Source organism: Triticum aestivum, chromosome 1B, assembly GCF_018294505.1.
Source record: "Triticum aestivum cultivar Chinese Spring chromosome 1B, IWGSC CS RefSeq v2.1, whole genome shotgun sequence".
NCBI classification, from domain to species: Eukaryota; Viridiplantae; Streptophyta; class Magnoliopsida; order Poales; family Poaceae; genus Triticum; species Triticum aestivum.
This window is the reverse complement of record NC_057795.1, coordinates 543,239,800-543,262,664: the sequence shown is the minus strand read 5'-3', so window position 1 is coordinate 543,262,664 and position 22,865 is coordinate 543,239,800. Positions and strand designations below refer to the sequence as shown.

Here is a 22,865-nt window from a genome sequence, read left to right as displayed (position 1 = left end):
ATAGATACGTTGGAGACGTATCACACCTCTACAAATCCCTACTTCCCTCCGCGAAGGGCCTTTCTTTTACTTATGCAATTTTTCTATTTTGAATTTGAGTCTCCATCTTCTCTTATAAAGCACCAACTAAGGGGCACTATGATCGTATTTCAGCATTGGGTGTAGCTAATATTCGAGTGTGTTTCATGAATGGATCAATGGTTGATCATAATGGGCTAGGGATAACTTGCTTTAGTGTTGATATGTTGAAAAACATGGTTGCTTGTTGGTATGCTTGATTATTAAAGTCTTCATGTCAAAACTATACTATTGCTTTGAATCATATAAAAGTCCAAATGTCCATGCTAAAAATAAAAGAAATGTGATGAACATGTTAGACAACATTCCACATCAAAATTTCTGTTTTTATCATTTACCTACTTGAGGACGAGCAGGAATTAAGCTTGTGGATGCTGATATGTCTTCAACGTATCTATAATTTTTGATTGTTTCATGCTGTTATATTATTATTCTTGGATGTTTTACAATCATTTTATAGTCATTTTTTGGTACTAACCTATTGACATAGTGCCCAATGCCAGTTGCTGTTTTCTGCATGTTTTTTACATCGCAGGAAATCAATACCAAACGGAGTCCAAATGCAGCAAATTTTTTTGAGGATTTTTTTGGGCCAGAAGACATCCAGCGGGCCAGGGCTGCACCTGGGGGGTGCCTAGAGGAGGGCAGCACCCACCAGGGCGCGCCTGGGAGCCCAAGCGCGCCCAGGTGGGTTGTGCCCACCTCGGGTGCCCCCCGAACTGCCTCTTTGCTCTATAAATACCCCAATATTCCAGAAATCCTAGGAGAGTCGACGAAAATCAATTCCAGCCGCCGCAGAGTCCAGAACCACTAGATTCAATCTAGACACCATCACGGAGGGGTTCACCACTTCCATTGGTGCCTCTCCGGTGATGCGTGAGTAGTTCTTTGTGGACCTACGAGTCTGTAGTTAGTAGCTAGATGGCTTCCTCTCTCTCTCTCTCTCTCTTGATTATCAATACAATGGTCTCTTGGAGATCCATATGATGTAAGCCTTTCTACGGTGTGCTTGTTGGGATCCGATGAACTTTGAGTTTATGATCAGATCTATCTTTTTATTCATGAAAGTTATTTGAGTCTTATTTGATCTCTTATATGCATGATTGCTTATGACCTCGTATTTCTTCTCAGATATTTGGGTTTTGTTTGTCCTACTTGATCTATTGATCTTGCAATGGGAAGCGATGCTTTGTGATGGCTTCGATTTTACGGTGTTTGATCCCAGTGAAAGAAGGGGAAACGACACATATGTATCATTGCTATTAAGGATAACAAAATGGGTTCTATTTTTACATAAATAGATCTTGTCTACATCATGTCATCATTCTTATTGCATTACTTCGTTTTTCCATGAACCTAATACACTAGATACATGCTGGATAGCGGTCGATGTGTGGAGTAATAGTAGTAGATGCAGGCAGGAGTCAGTCTACTAATTTTGAACGTGATGCCTATATAATGATCATTGCCTGGATATCGACATGATTATTTAAAGTTCTATCAATTGCCCAACAGTAATTGTTTTCTCACCGTTTGCTATTTTTCTCGGGAGAAGCCACTAGTGAAACCTACGGGCCCTGGGTCACTTTTCATCATATTTGCCTTTGCGATCTATTTTTCTTTCCATTTATTTTCAGATCTATTAAACCAAAAATACAAAAATACCTTGCTGCAATTTATTTGTTCCGTGATCTATTTATCCTATCTACCACTTTTACCTCAAGTTATTTGCCTATCTTGAGGCGCCGTACCCGAAAGGGACTGACAACCCCTTTAACACGTCAGGTTGCGAGTATTTGTTATTTGTGTGCAGGTGTTGTTTACGTGGTGTAAGGAGGTTCTCCTACTGGTTTGATAACCTTGGTCTCATCACTGAGAAAAATACTTACCGTCGCTATACTGCATCATCCCTTTTCTTTGGAAAAATATCGACATAGTTCTAGCAGACATCAGCGCCCTCTGGCGTCGGTACGGGTGGCCGACAACCCCGGGAGCCGCAAGCGCGCCATGGTGCACATGCCGGCCTCCGACCACGACGGGTCCATCATCGACCTCACTTCGACCGACGAGGAAGATAGGGCATGGGAGACGACCGCGCCTTGAGTACCATGAGCCGGTGCGTGTTCCTTGTCCTACTCTACTTCGCTGGCAACCGCACCAACACTTGGAGGGGTGTAGCCAGCCGTCGTACATAGGCTGACGGCGCTGTATAGCCAGTGGCCGGAGCCATGCTCTGCTGATGAATTGCCTCCCATATGATACCCCGTGCTATGAGGAGTGCCATACTAAAAGAAAAACCGTAAACGAGCGCCTGGGCCCACCTGGCAGCCGCACGGCGACACCAGCCGTCGCCGTTGCCGTGCGACGCGTCGGTCGGATCCCCTTCCCTTCTCCCCTCCGTTCCGTTCAAATTCAAAATCCCAAACCCGTGTGCGTCTTCCCAACAAAGGCATGCCGCCCCGCCCCCCTCCCTCCCACTCCTCTCCCAAAAGGACCCGAAAATACTTTGACCCCCTTTGACCCGCGTCTCGCTCTCCGCGTGGACAAAGAGAGAGGACAGAGAAGCCGGCCCATGGCGACGGCGGAGGCGAGCAGCGCCAGCGGCGCGGGCGCCGCCTACGAGGAGGAGCGCCGGAAGCGGATCCTCGACAACCTCAAGCACCTCGAGGTTGGTACTCTCGCACGGAGAACACCCAACGCACCAACCAACCAGCACGGACCAATCCCTTTCCTCTCCTCCCTTTTCTCACGAGCAGATGCGCGAAAGACGAGGCATTTCGCGACGATACCCACTGCAGATTTGTCTCTGGATTCTTCGCCGTGGCTTCGGAATTTTCTTTCTTTCTTTCTTTCACAAAACTAATTTCTTTGCCTCTTTCCCTCCTTTCCGCAGGATTTGGGCATATCGAAGATGGCCAAGAGCCTGATCCAGGCCACGAGGCAGCAGGACAAGGTGCGCGCATCGCAGCAACTGTACTTTCAATCCGGGCGAAGTTCTAGTGAGGTGCGGGCTTCAACTCGTGCGGTTGCCGTGGGTTGATTCGACCGATTTCGTTGATTCTGCAGACTCCTCGGGCGAGCCCAAAGTCCAGGAAGAAGTTCGAGGCTACCACCGAAGTCAGGCGCTCCTCCAGGGCCAGGACCACTGTTTCCTACAAGGATGATGTGAGTCCTCGCTCTTTTTAATCCGGTCTTATGGCTTCGTTAGATTTGCCGTGTTTCTGATTTTAAAAACAGTTTTTTTATTATTATACCCTGTTTGAAGGAGGACATACCCTGTGCTATATGAAGTTAGATATTGTTGTTCTGCTTCTAAACGTGTAGGTAAAAAGTGCAAATTCGAAAGAAACAAAAATCATTTGCTAATCCTGTTTGCATGGCAACCTCAAATGGGTATATTATACAAAAATGGGTTCCTTAGTGCCTTGATTTGTCCCCAGATGTAGTTTTCTCTTTATTTGATTCTGTGAGGTAATTGTTGTCTTTATTTAATAGTTTCTTTAGTTTGAAGTGGGATATATCCTTCTTGAATGTTGTTTCTCTCATTCTTGCAATCTGATGCGGTTGGGATGGGGTTTGTATATTTCCATCGGCGATCATTTGGGGACACACTGCTCTGCCGTGATGCCCCTGCTAACACGGATATGAAATACGTGTGCTATATGAAGTTAGATAGTGTTGTTCTGTTTCTAAATGTGTAGGTAACAACTGCAAATTCGAAAAAGCAAAGCCTTTGCTAACCCCGTTTTGTGGAGTTCCTCAAATGGGTACTCTACAAAATTGTTCCTTAGTGCCTTGGTTTGTCCCCAGATTTAGTTTTGTCTTCATTTTGTTCATGAAGTGATTTAATTTGTTTTTGCTTTGCCATGCTAATGTTGACACTAGACTGTCATTTGTTTGTTTTTGCAGTTTCCCGAACTTGATGATTTTGTGCGCCGCAGAAGGTAGTAGTCTCACTAACTTTGTTGATTAATCTTGGACATGGTAATTGGTTACTCTCCTTTGTTGACCAGGGTAAGTAAAAGTGTGGACAATGGTAGGGGATACACCGGGAGAATTTCTTCTTATCAACAACAACAGCGTGCTTTTAAAAGAGCTGAGAAACTTCAAGATAGTCTAGACCCTGACAACCCGTCGTTTGTCAAGACCATGGTTCGATCACATGTATCCAGCTGCTTTTGGCTTGTAAGATGTTGTTCCCTGGATTTTTGTTTAACTAGTTTTGATACATATGCAAGATCAACTAATAGTCACGGTTACGAATTTTCCTTTACACAAGGGTCTCCCTTCTAGTTTCTGCAAAGATCATCTGCCTCCCAGAGAACATAAGATGGTGTTGGAGGATGAAGAAGGTGTTGAATTTGATGCTGTATACATCGGAAATCGAACAGGTCTGAGTGGTGGATGGAGAGGCTTCTCGATGCACCATGACTTGGAAGATGGGGACTCATTGGTCTTTGAATTGGCTGAGCCTGACAGATTTAAGGTACTAACTATTTTTCTCTAGTTCCTCATTAATCTGGAACAAATAAACTTCCCTATCATTGCTGCAAAAACTCGCAATCTTGTCCCAACTTCCAATTAAGGATGTCTTTTTTTTGCGGGACCTGATTAAGGGGCTCATGACCATAAATTTCTGACATCATAAATTACATTCGAGAGAGTGCATATTAATGTATATATAACGCAAACAGGGGTAGTAAACTGGTTGCTACTGCTATGTTCTTCCCTCCTTTTCTTTATACAAAGCCACCTCATATTTTGTGTCTTATCTTTAACCATCGATTTGACCAATACAATATGAGTTATATACCACAAAAAAAAAACATTGACTCATCACCTTTGAAAGAAGTTGCAAATGATGCTTTTTTAGTGCATATAACTCATATTTTATTGGTCAAATCGATGGTCAAAGTTAGACCCAAAATTTGTGGTGCCTTGTATCATTGAGCTGAGGTATCGTGTTGCATGCATACTCAAACAGTGATAAACATCAGGTCTAGCAATTTGTTCTTATGTACATTTAGTCGCATTTTCGGGTCATACATCTACAGCCCTTCACATGCTATTCTTTATTTGTTGCAGATTTACATTTCTAAAGCTATCGAAGATGGAAAAGAGGCTGAGCCTAATGATAAGAATGCTGATGTGGACAGTGATTCAGCCCAGGAAGTTCCTGACCAGACGGATTCACCTGTTTCTGAACCCCCTTCCAGCCCTGAGCCTCTAAAAGGAGCTAAAAGAAGAAAACTCCGTGGGCGACGGTAGTTTTCTTATTAGTTCCATCAGACCCTGAAATATATGTACTTTGGGCAAATATGTTCTCGTATTAGTGGTGCGCTCTCCTGCCAGGTCATCTGTTTTGCATCTTTTTGTTGGCCTGTTTCTGAAAATATGGGTGCTCAGTGATCACCCTTCTGCTATGGTAAACCGATATCTCTAGCCAATTATCAGCATATGTAGGCCTAGATTACATGTAAAGAAATGTTCTGTGCCGTAATCTAGCATTCGTAACCCCTATATATTATGCTAATACAGTGTCTCAAGCACTTCAATATGTTTCTCACCATCCTTACGTGTACGTGATGCTAATCACCACTCATTATTCTGTGCACATGAAGCTTCTGAAATTCTGGAATGTCCAGCATAAGTGAGAACCACAGCTGATGTCACTCTGCGTGCATGAAGCTTCTAAATTTCTGGAAAGCTCAAGCTATGTCAATATTCCTCAGCTATTCTCATTCACATTCTCTAGTTTACATCAAAGCTGACTAATTAATTAATTTACAACACAAACGACATGAGCGTAACAAGTCAATTGTACAAAACATCATCGCATTTACAACTTAAAATCCTATGAAAAATGCCAAGATCAGCGAGGAGCCAGCACCTCGGAGAGGACGCCGCTGCTTGCATTAACACTGCCAGAGGTTTGTGTGACAAAGGAAGTTCCGGTTGCTGAAGAAGTTGACAAGGATTTACTCATGTCACCTGAGTCTGTGTCCGTAGTATCCATCAGAACAAGATCCGCCTCCGGCATCATCCTCAAGATGACCTCGAGTTCTCGGACAATCTCCGACATGGAAGGCCTCGCGTCGGTCTCATCCTGGCAGCACTTGGTTGCTAGCAAGAGGAACCTATTGATGCAGTCTGGAGGACACAGGCCCATCCGTCTGTCAACGATTTCAGAAATATTGCCTGATTGGTACGCTTTGTTTACCTATAACATGCACACAATTTAGTTATTTTAGTAAACTGTTTGCATTCCACTTAAATTCATGTATGCTGAATGATGTTGCCATTTTCTGCAAGCACAAATGAACATGTTGAGCCACTGCCCGCTGATGTCCCCTCATTATAAGTTAAACATGCTGCATCATGTTTTATGTTTTATGTGAATTTCCAAAAGCTAGCTGAAATTACAGTTTTAAGTGAAGATTATTTACCTCTCGCACTATGTTTTTCCCATGCTCAATTGGCTTCATCCCAGTCAACATTTCAAGAAACACAACACCAAGGCTGTACACGTCACTTTTATCCGTCAATTTATGAGTCAGGAAGTATTCTGGATCAAGATATCCCTGACGAAAATAAAAGAAATATCTTGTTATTCTGCAAGAAAGCACGGCAACTGTAGTATCTCCGGTGTAACTAATACTTACCGGTGTGCCCTTGACAACAGTGGAAACATGACCTGCTAATGTTCCTTCAATATCTGGCACTGGAGCAAGCCTCGAAAGACCAAAGTCAGCCACTTTTGGAACAAATTTCGAGTCCAGAAGAATGTTACTGGCCTTCACATCACGGTGAAATATAGGAGGGTTTGCATCAGTGTGTAGATACAGAATTCCCTTGGAGGCACCCAATGCTATGTGAAGCCTCAACACAAAACCGGGAGATCGTTTGGCCTTGGCTGCGATTGGGGAAAAATCGCAACATAAGATGAGCTTATTAATCTAGGAAAACATTTGGACAGGTTGAATGCTCCAATGATTGTACTACACTATCAAGAGTTCCAAATTATATATAATTAATGAAAACACACCTACAAATAAGATTCACTAAACTGATGAGTATACAGACGATCTTGAATTAAGAGCCCTGCTAGTTTGGGTGAGCAGGATCGGCCGGGATCCCAGACCACCCAACTGGGCCTACAGAATCTATGTAGTACTAAAAATAAAATGTAAATTTCTTAAATAAAATTTGAATAATATAAGGTTGCTGTGTACTTACAAGAAAGATGATCGCGTAAAGTACCATTTGGCATGTATTCATAAACTAGCATCTGCGAAAACACAATTTCGATGACAGCATGAATAACATAAATTAATTGGAATGCCCTTCAGTGTAGCATTAAGCACATCTTCTTATCAGTGTAATGTTGACAAAATATCATATCTATATCAAATGCAAACAAAAGAGATGCACCTGTTCATCTGCTTCATCACAATAGCCAACTAACGAAACCAGATTGCGATGATGCAATCTGGATAGGAGCTCTATTTCCGTGCAGAACTCCTTCGAACCTTGCAGAGAATCCTCATGTGCCCGTTTGATTGCTACAATTTCCCCATCATCTAGAGTTCCTCTATAGACTTTTCCATAACCTCCTTGACCAACTTGAGCTAATAGGTCAAAATTATTGGTGGCCCTAGCCATTTCTTCAAATTTAAAGCACCTCACACCGTCAATTTTGACAGAAAATCTCGACACTGCAAATGGTAATGTGATGCAAATCTTCAGGTGCTACCTCTTGAATAAGGTGTCTGCTAGCAATGTTTATTTGCATAATCAGTTTACTGCTTACAAAAGTATTAGTGACTTACGTGAACGTTTTGAAACTGTTCTACTTCTGTGTCTTGAACGCCTTCTCATTATAAGAACAGTGGCTACTGCAGAAAGTGCAAAAGCAGCAGCTATTGCGCTTGCCAGGATAGCACCCATTGCCGTTTTGCTTAAACCTGATGAAGCTTCATTTGGATATTCTGTAAAAATTACGCACAACAGACATGTTACTAGTAACAGATGGGAGTAACTGGTCAGAGGACATCGGCGACATAGAAACGAATGAATCATGAGTCAAAAATGAAATAAAAACCAATTATTAGTCAAACTATGCCTTTTTATCTTCTACAGTCTTTGAAAGTTTTTAATCAGAATAACTTGCCAAAGATAAGTGCTAGATACTCCCTCCGTTCCAAAATAGATGACTCAACTTTGTACTAACTTTAGATGACTTAGTACAAAGTTGAGTCATCTATTTTGGAACGGAGGGAGTAGTTGTGTTGCATTGCATGGAGCCATTAATTGCGCTGATCAAACTAACAGAAAGGCTACAAATAAAATTGCCACTATTTAGTACTCCCACGTGGCCTAAAATTAGAATTTTCGTCATAAAACTATGCCTTTGTACAATTGATCTTCAAAGTGTACGTACCATCCACATAGGAACCAAGTGTGAAATTGAGAAGCTCATATGGACCAAAGATATCTGGAAGAGTAATTTCCCATCCAGCAAGTACATGTCGGAGTCGCACAACCTCAGACATATTGAACAAACTTGTATTGCTTGGGAATAACTTGAGGTGCATGTTGAGCCTTGGACCCACCTCCCATATGTAGTGCTCAACATGTAGCTGGTAAATATACAGTTTCAATAAAGACGTTGTGCTGTCCCCGAAGGCACCTTCATAAGGATTGAAGTCTGTGATTCCTGGACTCTTCAGTCGAATTCCAACTCCAAGTGGCACGGCACAAAAACACGGTATAGGTGATGATGGGTTGTACTCGTAATTTTTATCCGATGGGCAAGGTGAACAAATTAGGCTAGAGTCTTGTTGCTGTCTAGAGGTTTGCTGGTTTACAGACTGGGGTTGACAGAGGCTGTCTATCGGAGCTCCACTAGAATTCCCACAGACAGGGTTTCCATACAACCTGCACAAAATGACAACAGTGGTGATTACAATCAATTACATTATATTTCAGTTTACAACAGATACAAGTATGCGTTGCGAAATCAATTTCTAGTTACTTATATTTATTCTCAAATTCAGAAAGGGAGATTTGTAGCAACTCTAACTAGGCAACAAAGGTGGTGCTGACCACCAAAACGGAGATCAGCTACAAAATACTTGCATGTTCACAGCATGCATTTGAACAGATAATATACTCCCTCCGTTCCTAAATATAAGTCTTTGTAGAGATTTCACTATGGACTACATACGGTGCAAAATGAGTGAATCTCTACAAAGAATTATATTTAGGAACGGAGGGAGTAGATATGTTTATGTGGGAATGCAAATTGCTGATGCATGACAAAGCATGGCATATGTATGAGAACATACATTACAGTAACATTTTGGGGAGGATTAAATGCAGCCGGAATAGTCTTCAGGGAATTATTTTGGAAGTCCCTGCATGATCAAAAAATGTATTACATATATATATATATATATATATATATATATATATATATATATATATATAGTTGATACTATTAGGAAAAATATCTGCAAAAGGGATCATACAGAACAAGGCTTCGATTTCCAGTAAGAACGATGTCATTCCAGATTTCCGAGGGAACAGCACCATCTAGACGGTTGTTTTCAACTGACCTGTAAAATGAACTTGTCATGCACATCTAGAAAAATAAAGCATAAGGAGTATTGATTACATAGAAACTATTTATGTATGCCTGTATTTGCAATTAGAAAAATAAACAACTCATACAGGGTGATTTTGTATCAATCTAAATAAAAGTGAGTATTGCTTGTAAACCAACAATGAGTTGATCAATAAATACCTGCAGAAAATAATATAACCTCGAGCCTTCACTTAATAAGATATGATCTAGAGTTCACATTATTTACGTTTGCAGTAAGACAGAAAGATGTCTGAAACAGGATTTAGGAAACTAAGGCTCAGTTTGCGGTTGCTGAACTGTGTTTTGCTGTGCTTATTTTATAATCTTTTGTGAAAAATTATCCAATAGAATATGCAAGAATGGTTCAAACAAAGACTATAGTTGGCACAAGTGGGTTGGGCAAACAGTATGATAATCCAGCGCAATGCCAAACATGGCCTAAATGGTATACTTACAAAAGCTGAAGATTAGGAAGCCCTGAGAAGTTCAACGGGACAGTTCCATTAAGCATGTTGTGTGACAAATCACTGACAGAAAACAGAAATTAGTCGAGTGACTAAAGACAATATACAAACATTATCGGAGGTACATACAGAGTAGTGATATTTGATGCAAGCTGATTAGTTGGTATTGGTCCTGTCAGTTTGTTCCAGCTAAGATCCCTGAAAATGCATGCGAGTAATAGTAGCTTAGACACCTGTGGAGTTATTTCCTGAAATGCATGAACTAAAATGGGTTGTCAAAATGCTATTTCAAGCATAAATCATCAGTAACAAGGAGTATAAGGTATGCCACGTTCAAAGTGCAAGCCATAACATCAAAAGACAATAATTGGAAAATAACTATGACATGTACTTTTAGCAGGGCTAGTGCACTCACAAATATCCAAGTTCAGATATGGCACTCAGATCAGGAATAGCGCCCTGCAAGTTGCAGTTCCTAAGACTCCTGATAACACAAGAAACGTTCTCTCAGTTCCACGAACTCGGTGTAAGTGTAAGAATTACGGATACTAGACATTGGCATGTTGAGATGTTGCTTAATAAAACTGGAACTAAATCATTATACAGACATATTTAAAATTGTACTATAAAATAAGAAGACAAACGTGTAAGTACAGAGAAAGAAAAGATCACACTCACAGCTTTAACAGTGTTTTTATGTTGCTGTATGTAGCAGGGATGGAACTTCCACTGAAGTTATTGTTGTCAGCCTGACTAGAAACAGAAACATATGAATATAAGAAACAGGTGTTTTTCTTTTCCTTTTATGAGAAAAAGTTCTATTCAGAATGTGCGAATGGGGCACACACAATATTTTCAAAGCAGGTGCCTTTGCTAATTCTGTAGGAAGAGGTCCAGACAAATTGTTGTTATCAACAAGCCTGCAAATGTGCAAGTGTTGGTTACATCGGAAAACAAATATCAGATCCATAATTCCTACTAAACTTTCACAAGGAGAAAATTTTGGGAAAGAAATAGACTTCCACATACAGGTGAAGAAGTAATGGGATTCTCCACAATTCAGATGGAATTTTCCCACTTAATGAATTATTGTTCATGTGGCTGAAATGAATGGAAAACAGAGGTTAGAGCTAAGTTCACATTGAACATCAATTAGCAAAGCATAGGGAAAATGGAAATGAACATTTCTTACAGATGTTTCACATGTCTTAAGTTGGCAAATGACTTCGGTATCGGTCCCAGTATTTGGTTTTGGTCAATTTGTAACCTGTTCAAGTTCTGAAGGTTGCCAATCTCATCTGGTAGGAAACCAGAGAGCTGATTGCCATTCAATAGTCTGCAAAAGGCATAAAACTTAACAATTGGCATAATTTGTTACATACATATTGGGATGTTGCTGTGATTATTCCTCATGTAAAAATAATAAATGATACTAAGTGTTTTTTTTATGTATACAGTATCTATTGTGCAAGAACTTCTGCGCCAAAAAGATCTTGCATGGGTTTAGCAGCAAAGGAACAGACAAATTATGTCTCTTAGAAGGTTCCAATGATTTCTTTGCATATCGAAGGGGGGAAGTCAACAGAAAGCAAGCACTTACATAAGTTTGAGTGTAGTGATGTTTCCTATCTCTTTTGGGATGCTGCCTGTTAAATTGTTCCACATAAAATCCCTTCATGAAAAATAAGAATCATTTAGTATTAGGATAGAACAGCTTCAGAGTAAACATGACAGCTACTATAAGCATGAGACAAGCAATCAACATCGGGATAGGATTATAGTTTTACTGACTGGTTACTCTCTTCAGTAATTCCATAGTGTAGGATAATTTAAGCCTTTGTATCACATTGCTACTAGACACCATGAATTTGTATACGTTGATAATACTGAAGTGTAGCAAGTCTTAATATTTAACAACTGCATAAGAACTTAAGTAAATCAGTAACTTCACAATCAGGGTAATACTTACAGTGTTTTCAGCTGAGATAAAAGACTGACCTCTGGTGCCAAAGTTCCAGACAGGTTCCTCTTAAATAACTGTCTGCATTGAATAAAATATATGCTATCAGGAACATGACAGGTTGCATAGTACGCTGAAATAATCAATCTTACAAATAATATATCACCTATAACAATCAAAACTACATGAAAATATCGTGGGACAAGTCATCAATATCAAAGGACAAGGGAGATGCACAGTTACCCCTTACAAGTAAAGGTAGTTCCTGTTTTGCCTTCGATTAAACTGGTTATTATGACCATGAGATACTTTTAAGTTTAAGACATTAATTAGTTTCTTATAGGTGCATGCAGAAAACATATATTTTATTAGTGATCCACATAACACATAGACATTAGCATTTAATTGGAAAGGCTACTGCTTGTAAACAATCTTGTCTGTTGATAAATAGAGAGCTCATAGAATGAATAAACAGAAGTGAAGATATTATGAACAGATTAGATAGAAGTAGTGATCATACAATTCTGTCACATGAAGCGCATCATTGATGATGTGGCAGAAAACTCCTGTCCAATTAGAAGTGCATGGATCTCCCCTGTTCCAGTTCTCAAGGTTATTCATAGGATCAAGTAAGCTTCCCTTTATAGCCCCGAGTGCATCAACTGCATTATTATGAAAAACAAAACATTCAATTTGCGTGGAAGGTTGCAAATAATGTTGAGTATCGTGATTATTAGGAAAGCTAGGATAGTGTAGGATATTATTCTACCTTGCCTTGTACTCCAAGATGATCATATGTACTACTCCCTCCGTCCCAAAATAAGTGTCTCAACTTTGTACTAGATCTAGTACAAATTTGTACTAAGCTCAAGACACTTATTTTGGGACGGAGGGAGTACTATATATATGCCCATGAGGCTCAAGCAATACAACGACCTATTCCGCAACAATCCCTCTCTCTCTCCCTTCTAATATACTATCAGTTTCCGGGTTCTAAACCCTAGCCGCTTCCTCTTCCGCACCCGCGCGCCGCCCCCGGGGCGGTCGGCCTTCATGACCGCCGCCGGGGGCCGCGCCGCCCGTACCTAGGGTTCGTCCGCCGGCCGTGTTGACCAGCTGCCCTAGAGTCTTTTTCCTGATCCTTTGATCCGGGTTTTTCTCTCTCTCGCCGGTCGTTTTGATTGGCGTTTTTCTTTTTGGTTTTCCAATCTATGTGATCAGGTTTGTGTCACCCGTCGTCGTCGTCGACCCCCGTGCGCCTCTACTCCAACACCGGCGCGACCGGCCACCTCTTCACCGACCCGGCGGCCTCGCGCGACAGGCGACCCCTCACAGCCGCCGTCCGCGCGTCGGCCCGCCGTCGCCCTGCGCCGGCTGTCGCCGCCCTGCTCTGACCGGACTCCTACATCGCCCCGCCCGGCGGCCTCGCGCGGTGTGGCGGCCAGTCATAGCTGCTGTTCGCGCGCCGGCCCGCCCATTGATCCACGTCACCCGCCTCCGCCGCGTCTGCACGGCGGCCTACCCCGGCTGTCCTCGGCTGCGTCAGGCTCGTTGGAAGCCTCAACTCGGGCGCCGCTGCTCCGTTGGTCACTCGGGCCTCACTGCCCGGGCGCCGGCGCTACTTTGGCAGCCCGGGTGCCGGTGCTGACGCGCTCGTCCGGACGACATCCCACGCCATCCGGCACCGCCGGCTTCATGTCGGACTCCCCTGCCACCCTGCCTCCACCAAGCGGCGTCCCCGACCTCGTGCGCGATCGGCTTGATCACTAGCTCGCCGCCGCGATTCGCCCCATCTACTCGTGCGACCAACCTGGCCCGTCAGTTGCACGCGCCTCTGCAGGTCCCGTGTAGATCATCCTCGAGTTCAGCGCGCCATCCACCGATCGAGCAACGGGCTGCCGCTGTGTCGCCCCTTCGGGTCGCAACACCGCCGCCCCGTGGTTCTTCTCCTGGCTGCACCGACCCGTGTCACCGCTGTGTCGCCCCTTCGAGCCGTAGTGCCGCGGCCCGCGGTCCACCGCCGCCCCGAGGCCGACCGCTCCAGGTCATCCCCGTGGCTGCACCGACCCTCGCGCCGCCGCTGCGTCGCCCCATCAGGCCGAAGCGAGCGTGGCACGCGGTCCACGCCGCCGTCCTCGCGGTTGCACCGACCCGCGCTCCGCCGCTGCGCCGCCCCTTCGGGTTGTAGCGCCGCGGCCCGTGGTCCCCGCCGCCACCCCGAGGTTTTCCTGCCGTCGCCCCGACCTGCCCGTTGACGCTGCGTCGCCCCTTCGGGTTGTAGCGCCGCGGCCCGCGGTCCACTTCGCCGTCACCTCGCGTCGACCTCCCGTGGTATGCACCGCGCCGTCTCCCTTGGCGCGGGAACGCCACCGTCCACGCCGGTCTTCGTCACGCTGTCAGGTTCTTTTCCTTCTTCGAGCACCGCCGCCGAACTCCTAACCTAGCCGCCGCCGCCGTTAGGCCGCCGCTCTTCCTTGGCCGCTGCCGCCGCCACCGTCGTCCGTCCACCATGTTCGTCTTCGTCCAGCACCAGCTCGTCGCCGTCGTCTACCCCGACCACTTCGTCTACTCCGACCACCATGGTGACATCGGCCTCCACGTCGATTGGCGCCACAACCGTCGTCGAGTCTTCTTCTCTGCTGGCCCTTCGATTCCTCGACATGGCGAACAACTCGTGCAGGTCCCGGTCTCCGCATGCCCGGTGCTGGCTACACCGATGCGTGCCTTCATCGTGTTGCCGGGCCTGGCAAGCCTGGTGCGGCGCTTCGTCAACTTCGTCTTCGTCCGTCTTCGCATGCCCGGTGCTGGCAACACCGACGCGTGCCTTCGTCTACAACGTGTCCGCAGCTTTGGCACACCCGGTGCGACGCCTCGTCAACACCATCCTCCTTCCGGCACACCACTACCTCGACACCGGCTACCCTAACTCGACATCGACCACGGCATTCTTCGCACGGCTACCTCGACCACGGTCCTACCACATACGCTCTCGGCTACATCGACAAACGGCACAAAGGGCTACCACTTCGCTTGAGCAACCTCGTCGGTTTCCACTCCAGCCACGACTCCACGATGCATCGACCGTTACGACTGTAGGGGGGTGTCCGTTGGCTTACCTTCGGATTATTCTCCAGTCTCATCGTCTGCGTCGCTACCGTTGTAACTGCGGGGGATGTTGAGTATCGTGATTATTAGGAAAGCTAGGATAGCGTAGGATATTATTCTACCTTGCCTTGTACTCCAAGATGATCATATGTACTACTATATATATGCCCATGAGGCTCAAGCAATACAACGAACTATTCCGCAACAATCCCTCTCTCTCCCTTCTAACAAATAAGAAACAGAATATAACATAGTGAGAAATTACTGTCTGAACTGAACATCAGATATCAATCGATTTTCCTTGTTTTTCTTTCTTTCTTTCAGAATGGTAGCAGTAACATACAAGATAGCAAATTATGAACTACACACCCAAGCAGAAGATTACCTTCGGAAGGGTCAGTACTTTGCCCCAGTGCAACATCCAAGCAGGGGAGCATCACAGCCAGAATAACCACGCAGAAGATGCCTCCAAAAGTAACCATCTCTCTCTCACTGTCTCACCGTATAATTAAGCAGAAACTTCTGACATCCCCAACAGGAATATTTTTCTTTTTCAAAAGCTCTGGGTCCTAAACAAGAAAAATGCAGCAGTGATCAGCATCTAGTGACAACCCAAAAGCCAAAACGTCCGTGATGCCGACGCTAAGATCAGAAAACATATAGTAGCAGTATTCGTCCTTGCACGATTTTTTAATGGAAGGCGAGCTGATGATGGCGAGGCCAATTGGCCAGATGTGATAACAGTCACATGCAGCCGTGCACCTACCCCCTCCTTTGCACAAGCCAGACTTTTCTTAAAAACTGGTGACAAACAGAGGAGCTTGCATATCTTATCACTCGCCTTCCAGGGACCGCGCCCCACGGCGACGAGGGCGACAGCGCTGATAATAACGCCATACTATTTTGCAACCACAATATTTCTCGAAAAAATATATATTTTGCAACCACGACATGCCAACTGAAAACTGGGAGATGCAACAGATGGTAGTACTTGCACACGATACCAATGGCAAAAGTGTCGACAAAGCTACCGGCAAGCAGTTGAGTGCTACCAAGGCAATGATGGTGCAGATTAAACTGGGTCTTCAAACGGTAAATTGTTCTGAGACGCTTTGGGGGCAAGATCCGAAGGGGGTTATAATAACTGGTAGAAGTGTCTGAAGCAATCGAACCAACACATGGAAACGATCTTATCAGACTTGGCCAGAACAAGATTCGCAGGAGTGCCCATTGGTAGACTGTAAATGGAAGAATCTGGGGAGGAAGAACGAACCTCGAAATTGCGCCGCGAAGTTCCTCCCTCCCTGCAAGGAGAGGACAGGAGAGCCGGCGGGGAAGGGGGCGCCGCCTCGCTCCTCCCGCGTCGGCCCCTCGGAGCTCGGACACTTCTGTCCTCTCTGCTTAGTTCACCGCCGTCGAGGAGGAGCGTGGAGAGCAGGGGAGGCGATGAGGCGAGGCTATCGTAGGCGCCGTGGAACTGGAACTGGAGTCCACCGCCGTCGTGGCGCGCTCGTTATATGGGTGGGGTGGGGGATCCCCCGGCTGCTCTCTCGGGCGTAGACTGTGCTGGAAATTCTTTTGCAATTTGCACGTGGGCCCTTATGGAACCCCGCTATCTCACCAGCTAGCTGGCCCGTATACACGCGGCACGCTACAACGGTAGTATGATAATTGCTGAGTCCAAAAGAAAAGAAATGAAAAAAATACTGGTTTGCCTTTTCTTAATACAGTATAATTAAAGTCGTTCGCATACACTCATCCCTATGAACTCACGCACACGTACACACTCTACGCCTATGAACATCTTCGAGAGACTGAACCGGCATAGCATCTTAAGATTTTATGAAGTCACACAGACACCTCGCAGTCGACGGGAATGTTTAGCCAAAATATGATCGCTCAGTAGTCACATGTTATCTAGTTTAATTTTAATCATCTCGTAATTTTAGGGGGTTCAAACATGAATTTGCAGAGAATAAGATATCCTATCCTATAACCTAGTATTTCTAGGGTCTTCTCTAATTGAATGCATAAAAACACCAAAAGTACTTGTCTTGACGGGTACATGTGACCATGGTATGTGACAGAGTATGTCTGTTGATGACACAAGCTGCATCGAGTGGACGTCTGATCACTTCCTGATATCTGTGGCTAATAACGTATTGCCAAAAACGATATCAGTTGCTTGTTATAAGACTCTGCACTTGAATTGGGATTGTTAGGTTCCTTTTGAGAAAGCACGCAATAGCTGTCATGGCGAGAAGACGGGCGCCATTGGTTGCTTGTGGATGGGCTTGACGGATCTTCTCCATGACTTCTATTTCCTTCCTCGGGCATTGTATGACTCAACAGTACTTCTCCCAAGGTCTTGTGCTCAGTATTGTCCCCTACATTGTATAGGAGATCCATGAATGCATCCCTTACACAAAACACTTCACAAAACCCTGTTGTAATGGCACATTGTGCAACACGAGGCCCCCCGTCGCTGGGGTGGGGGGTGGGGGATAACCCAAACTTTTGCATATTTCAACGCACCATCATAAGCTGTAAGCACGCACCTCAGTGTGCATGTCATGCCATATAGATCAGATATAGCATCATCATGCGCAGTTCCCGATGAGAAACGAGCTTGCTTGACTGGTATGGCGACATCATTAAACAGAGTTCATCTTGCTTCACAATGGTCCTATATTAAACGATAGTTATCACACATGTTTTGTTTGAGCAAATCCTAAAATAGTTCAAGGCACACATGTGAACGTTCAAAAGCGTGTGTGTAGTTATCATCTTGAGAATTGCAACCACGTGAGCTCGGAGCGGTGGTACTGATGGCTATTGATTATATCAAAATTCTAACCACCCTCTAATTTTCTTTTTAAATGGAGGATGACCCCCCAGCCTCTACATTTGAGAAATGTATTCAGCCACTTTATTAAGTAATCGCAACGACCATACAAAATAATGCATCAATATGTCTGAAGCCACCATCTTAATAACATTTGTCGTTATTCCTATCCATTGATGAGGGGTGCAGAAAGAGTGAACTGAATACCCAGACCTCTTACCTAAGCCTAACATGTAAAGCGGGACGCCCCAACCAAGCCACACAGGCCTGGGGCACAAAGCGGACACACTCTCATAGGTCGTCATTGTCGTCTTCCATTGATCCATCTTTAGAGCAGATATTGAAGCATCGACCTTGCAGACCTGCTGTTGACACCACCACGGCGCCAGACAACACCTCCTCCCTACGTGCGTCCATCATCACACATCTGTCGTCGAGGCCATGCGGCGCCACGTCACCGGGACTCCACGTCGTTGATGCATCACATGGAACGCCGATCCACCGCAGATGCCGTCCACTCGTCCCTCGAGCATATGCATACCTTCAAAAATGATGCCCCAAAGAGGGATACGACACAAGAGCGTCGTTGTAATCTAATCGACTGATCTAGGGTTTCCCTTGAAGGTGTCAGATAGGGGTCTAGAGCTTAATCACGATGATGCCTTCAGGAAGGGGACGACACAGAAAACGCCACCATCGCCGGCCTTGACAATGAGCCAAGAGTAGGGTTTTCACCCGGATCCACTTGAGGAACCTCCATCCAGCCTCGCATGCACTGCACCGCCATCGATCACCGCCGCCGCGCATGGAGCAGGCCGCACCGGCCAGACCAGATCTGACCGGAGGCCAGACCACATGTACAACCGATCCATCCACCAGGCCCTCCATGTCGCAGCCAATCCAAAATCCAATTGGCAGCAGAGCAGCCGGCCCCGCTGTGAGGTAGGGCCGGTTGTCGCACCGCAGGACCCAACTAGCCGCCTCCACACGCCGGGGGCCCCGCCCCACCCCAAGCCGCGAAAGAGAGAACCCTGTCACCGCCATCTGCCCCCGGGCTTAGCCCGACGGCATCACGCGGCAGCGACGGGAGGAGAGGAGGGACTAGATCGGGGCTCGACGACGGCTAGGGTAGCGACCGCCCGATGCGGGAGCGATGCGGGGATCTGACAAGTTGCTAAGAGCAACTCCAATGGGGCGACCCATTTTGTCCGTTTGGGTCATCCGGACAAAAAACTTGGCCCAACGGGGCGAACGAAACGGACGTCTATGTCCGCGTGATGTCCGTCCCCGACCCAAACTTGGCCCAAATCTGGGAACAAATGGGTCCGAAGCGGACGGAAGCGGACGCTCTACTCGACCGTTATCGTCCGCTCGTGTCCGCCTCTGGTCCCACCTAGCAGTGACCACGCACGAGCTGGCGTCAGCCTCCACAACCACCGCGAAGAGGAGCGAGGCACTGGCGAGGCCACTGGGAGATCTCCACCGCCGCGCTCGCTGCCCACTGCCACTTCCTGCTACTCCTCTTGGCGCTCGCTGAGTAACTGGAGGAGACGCGCCGACCCGGTCTCGACCTCCTCCTCACGCTGGCGAGAAGTGCCGCCGCCGCCGCCCCCCGGCGACCCCCAGGCTCGTGCCCTCTGCTCCTCTCGTTCCCATGTCTTTCTCTGTCTTCTCTAACCGTCGCCACCCCGCTTGTGCAGCTCGCCGCCGTCGGCTACGAGCTCCGTCGTTGACAACCCGCCCCGGATCCGGCCTCGGATCTCCCTATTTCGGCCGGTCCCCGCCAGGGCTGCCTCGCCGGAGCCCCTCCCCAAGCAGCGCCGCCGTCCCTGCCTCCTGCTCGTGCGCGACGAGGGGATCTGGCAAGCCAGATGCTGGCATGCGCGCGGAGGGTGCGAGCGCGGATCTGCGGGCTGCTAGCGCGGGTGGGAGCCATGAGGACGGAGAAAGATGTCCCCAACGCGGTAGCTCGCTGGGAGAGGAGGGGCGGCGGGAGGAGGTGCCGGCTGACACGGAGGAGGTGGGGCGTTTTGTCTGTTTTTGCGTTCTAGCGTTGGGTGCCTGCCGTGTCCGCCCCTACGTTGGAGTTGCTCTAAGTAACTTGGCAATCTGGCTAAACTGCCCTCTAATTCACTAATATAATCCATCAATGCCTATTTCAATCTTCATTGCTCTTTTCTTCATCCCTGCGTTCTCTCATTCTTTCTGCAATCTCTGGCAGCGCCACCATGTCCTTCTGTAAAGGGCCATGAAAGAACCCAGACTCCTTCTGCGAGGACGACACCCCCAGTCTGGCCACTTCAAGTGAAGAAGAGGAAGAAGAGTAAGGACTAGACTAGTATCTTGTTGTCGGCTTATATATTCCCTATGTTTGATACTTTCTCATTATTACATATAGCTGATATAATGTTGTCTCTTAATGATTATCTGGTGTCGTTTACACATTTGGTTACCTCGACTTTGTGTTCTTTAGGCAGAGGATATGACATGTGTGAACTTAATGCTAGGCCCCTTTCGGTTTTCTGGTTTCGGATGAATCCTAATGGTTTCTATTAATAAAAATATATAAGTTGAGGCAATCGTATGACGACTATCCTAAGGTTGCTCTAAGTATGTAGGTCTGCAGACAGAGGATGTTGTTCATATAGATGGAGGGGAGCAAGTCACATCGCACACAACCCATATGATAGAATCATGGGAGATGATCCTCAGTATCGTACACAGTTTTGTTAATTAAATTGTGTGCCCGATAGAGCACACAATTCTCACAACACAATCGTATGCACTTTCACGAGTTATCGCACATGATTAACCTTCAAAACTCGTCTGCGCAACTTTCAAACCATCACACATGGGTAACCATATTGCATAACATGTGCGATGCTCCAAGGCATCGCACGGGCATCGCACACAACTCATTTTTGTAAAGTGTTTGCCCATCAAGACATACTTTTTTTAGAAAAGGAGGATGACCCCCGGCCTCTGCATCTAGACGATGCATACGTCCATTTTATTAATTATTCTCACAAGACTTTACAAAGCCATACAACAGCAAGACTAAAGTCACCGTCTAAGCAACAACTGTCGCTACACCTATCTCATTGATGAAGGGGCGCAGATAGTCTGGGCCTAATATCAAACAGACATCGCAGCCAAACATAAACATCTAAGACCTGAGGTCCCAACCAGGACGCCTACCGGGTATGGGGCACCTACTGTTGGGGATATAACTACTGAGTGTAAACCGCCCAGGAGGGGCCAGTTCACGCTCAACTATACTGAAGCCCACGAAGACTCAGACGATGGCGCTTTACTATGAAGCTTAGAGGCCCGGAGCCCAAAGGCGGATTAGGGCCCATAGTGGTAAACCGCCATAGTCATGTAACTTGTATTGTAAGATAAGGAAAGGAGAGACCGAGCCGAACACTTGTATGAGTCGGCCTTGGGACTCTGTAAACCGGTCGGGCGTCAACCCGTGTATATAAGGGGACGACCCGGCGGCGGTTCAGGGACAACAAACAACAACTCGAGAGCCAGGCATAGCTTGTTTAGCTCCCTGGTTAGCGAGACCCCAATAATCTCATCACAACTAGACGTAGGCCTTTACCTTCATCGAAGGGGCCGAACTAGTATAAAAACCCTCGTGTCCTTTGTACGGTTTAATCCCTTTAAGCTAACCCATCGCGATGGCTCCACGACTAAGTCCTTCTATGAGGACATCTGACGTGATATTTCCACGACAGTTGGCTCCCACCGTGGGGCTATCGCACGATGGTTTCGAGTTCTTGAAGGGCAGCTTTGAAGGACTCAAAGGATACACAGTGGGCCGGATGACCAAGAGTCGTCGCGGCAAGCTCTACATCGACAACGCGGGCTGGGGCCCCGAGGCCGGCTCAATCGAGTACGGGTACCGGGTCCCCTTCGGCGGAATTCACGTCTTCATCGGCAAGATCGGCGAACTGGGCCCTAGGCCGGACATCTGCACTGACCTCGTCGAAACGGCTCAGTGTGCAAGTCCCGCCCGGGTTCAGCCTGCCATGAAGCATGCGTTCGTGGGATGTGTCCATGGGATCGGATCTGAACCGGTATCCGAGGAAGAGACGGTCGCTTATTCCGACGGCGAATCATCCGCTGGTGAAACCGAATCCTTATACCAAGTTTAGGATGGCGTGTTTGAAGGGTATTTCGATGGCACCAGTATTCCGGAATTTCTTGAACCGCCGAACCACGTCGGGATCTTCATGGCCGGAACACAGCCGACCTTGCAAAACTCTACTGCGGCGGCGTCCGGACCGGTGGCAAGGACAGGAGGCTCCGCGCGCCGGCTGGCTCAAGTTCTCTCCGGTTTGATGGATGCCTGGGCGACTTTGTTGACCACGACAGTTACACCGGCGACGCAGGATCAGCACAATGCGGACATTGCAAGGTTGAAGGATCAGATAACAGAAGCTAAAGAAGATTTAGCGGCTGAGGAGACTAGGATGGCTGAGGAACGGGCCGCTTTAGATGCCCAGGCGCAAAGGATTCAAGCCGAGAATTATCGACTTTTGATGGATCAAAACGCTTCAAATCAAGTATTCAGGAGGAGACATTAATCTCGCTTGCCGGCGGATTATAACGCGATGAATCTCTTTGATACGCTAGGAGCAGGGACTAGCAATCCGGCAGCGGTAAACCGGAATACTGAGCCAAGGACCGGAGCGCCGGATCAGCCTCAGGTGATGGGTCCACTGTTGGAAATATGCCCTAGAGGCAATAATAAAAGGG

The 22,865-nt window shown here is 46.5% G+C and overlaps 2 protein-coding genes and 1 long non-coding RNA gene across 8 annotated transcripts; 2 read left to right on the top strand and 1 right to left on the bottom strand.

The window, feature by feature from the left end:
• Window positions 1-2,411: 2,411 nt before the first annotated feature.
• Window positions 2,412-5,429, top strand: LOC123137157 (B3 domain-containing protein Os05g0481400). Its single transcript, XM_044556771.1, has 7 exons — window positions 2,412-2,746; window positions 2,972-3,031; window positions 3,145-3,243; window positions 3,988-4,022; window positions 4,092-4,263; window positions 4,358-4,564; window positions 5,164-5,429. Exons 1-7 carry the CDS (start codon window positions 2,651-2,653, stop codon window positions 5,344-5,346), a joined length of 852 nt encoding a protein of 283 aa, XP_044412706.1. The 5' UTR covers window positions 2,412-2,650; the 3' UTR covers window positions 5,347-5,429.
• Window positions 5,430-5,747: 318 nt separating this feature from the next.
• On the bottom strand, window positions 5,748-16,813 carry LOC123137132 (probable LRR receptor-like serine/threonine-protein kinase At1g06840). Of its 6 annotated transcripts, none has more exons than XM_044556739.1 (21): window positions 16,527-16,813; window positions 15,639-15,822; window positions 12,669-12,810; window positions 12,158-12,229; window positions 11,789-11,860; window positions 11,381-11,524; window positions 11,218-11,289; window positions 11,037-11,108; window positions 10,867-10,941; window positions 10,604-10,672; window positions 10,318-10,386; window positions 10,180-10,251; window positions 9,609-9,695; window positions 9,426-9,494; window positions 8,519-9,015; window positions 7,908-8,066; window positions 7,510-7,793; window positions 7,315-7,366; window positions 6,741-6,991; window positions 6,525-6,659; window positions 5,748-6,298 (listed from the first exon to the last, which is right to left on the bottom strand). In XM_044556739.1, the coding sequence occupies exons 2-21, from the start codon at window positions 15,733-15,735 to the stop codon at window positions 5,951-5,953; spliced, it is 2,838 nt and encodes a 945-aa protein (XP_044412674.1). In that variant the 5' UTR covers window positions 15,736-15,822; window positions 16,527-16,813; the 3' UTR covers window positions 5,748-5,950. The 6 variants fall into 6 exon arrangements, with proteins under 6 accessions (XP_044412674.1, XP_044412691.1, XP_044412682.1 ...); XM_044556756.1 differs by lacking the exon at window positions 16,527-16,813 and adding an exon at window positions 11,980-12,105 and having other exon boundaries at window positions 12,187-12,229; window positions 12,669-12,743; XM_044556747.1 differs by lacking the exon at window positions 16,527-16,813 and adding an exon at window positions 11,980-12,105 and having other exon boundaries at window positions 12,187-12,229; window positions 15,639-15,653.
• A 2,985-nt stretch (window positions 16,814-19,798) lies between these two features.
• LOC123094311 (uncharacterized) lies at window positions 19,799-20,550 on the top strand. The gene is made up of 2 exons (XR_006445797.1): window positions 19,799-20,118; window positions 20,320-20,550. It is a non-coding gene; the product is annotated as an uncharacterized lncRNA (long non-coding RNA).
• Window positions 20,551-22,865: the final 2,315 nt, after the last annotated feature.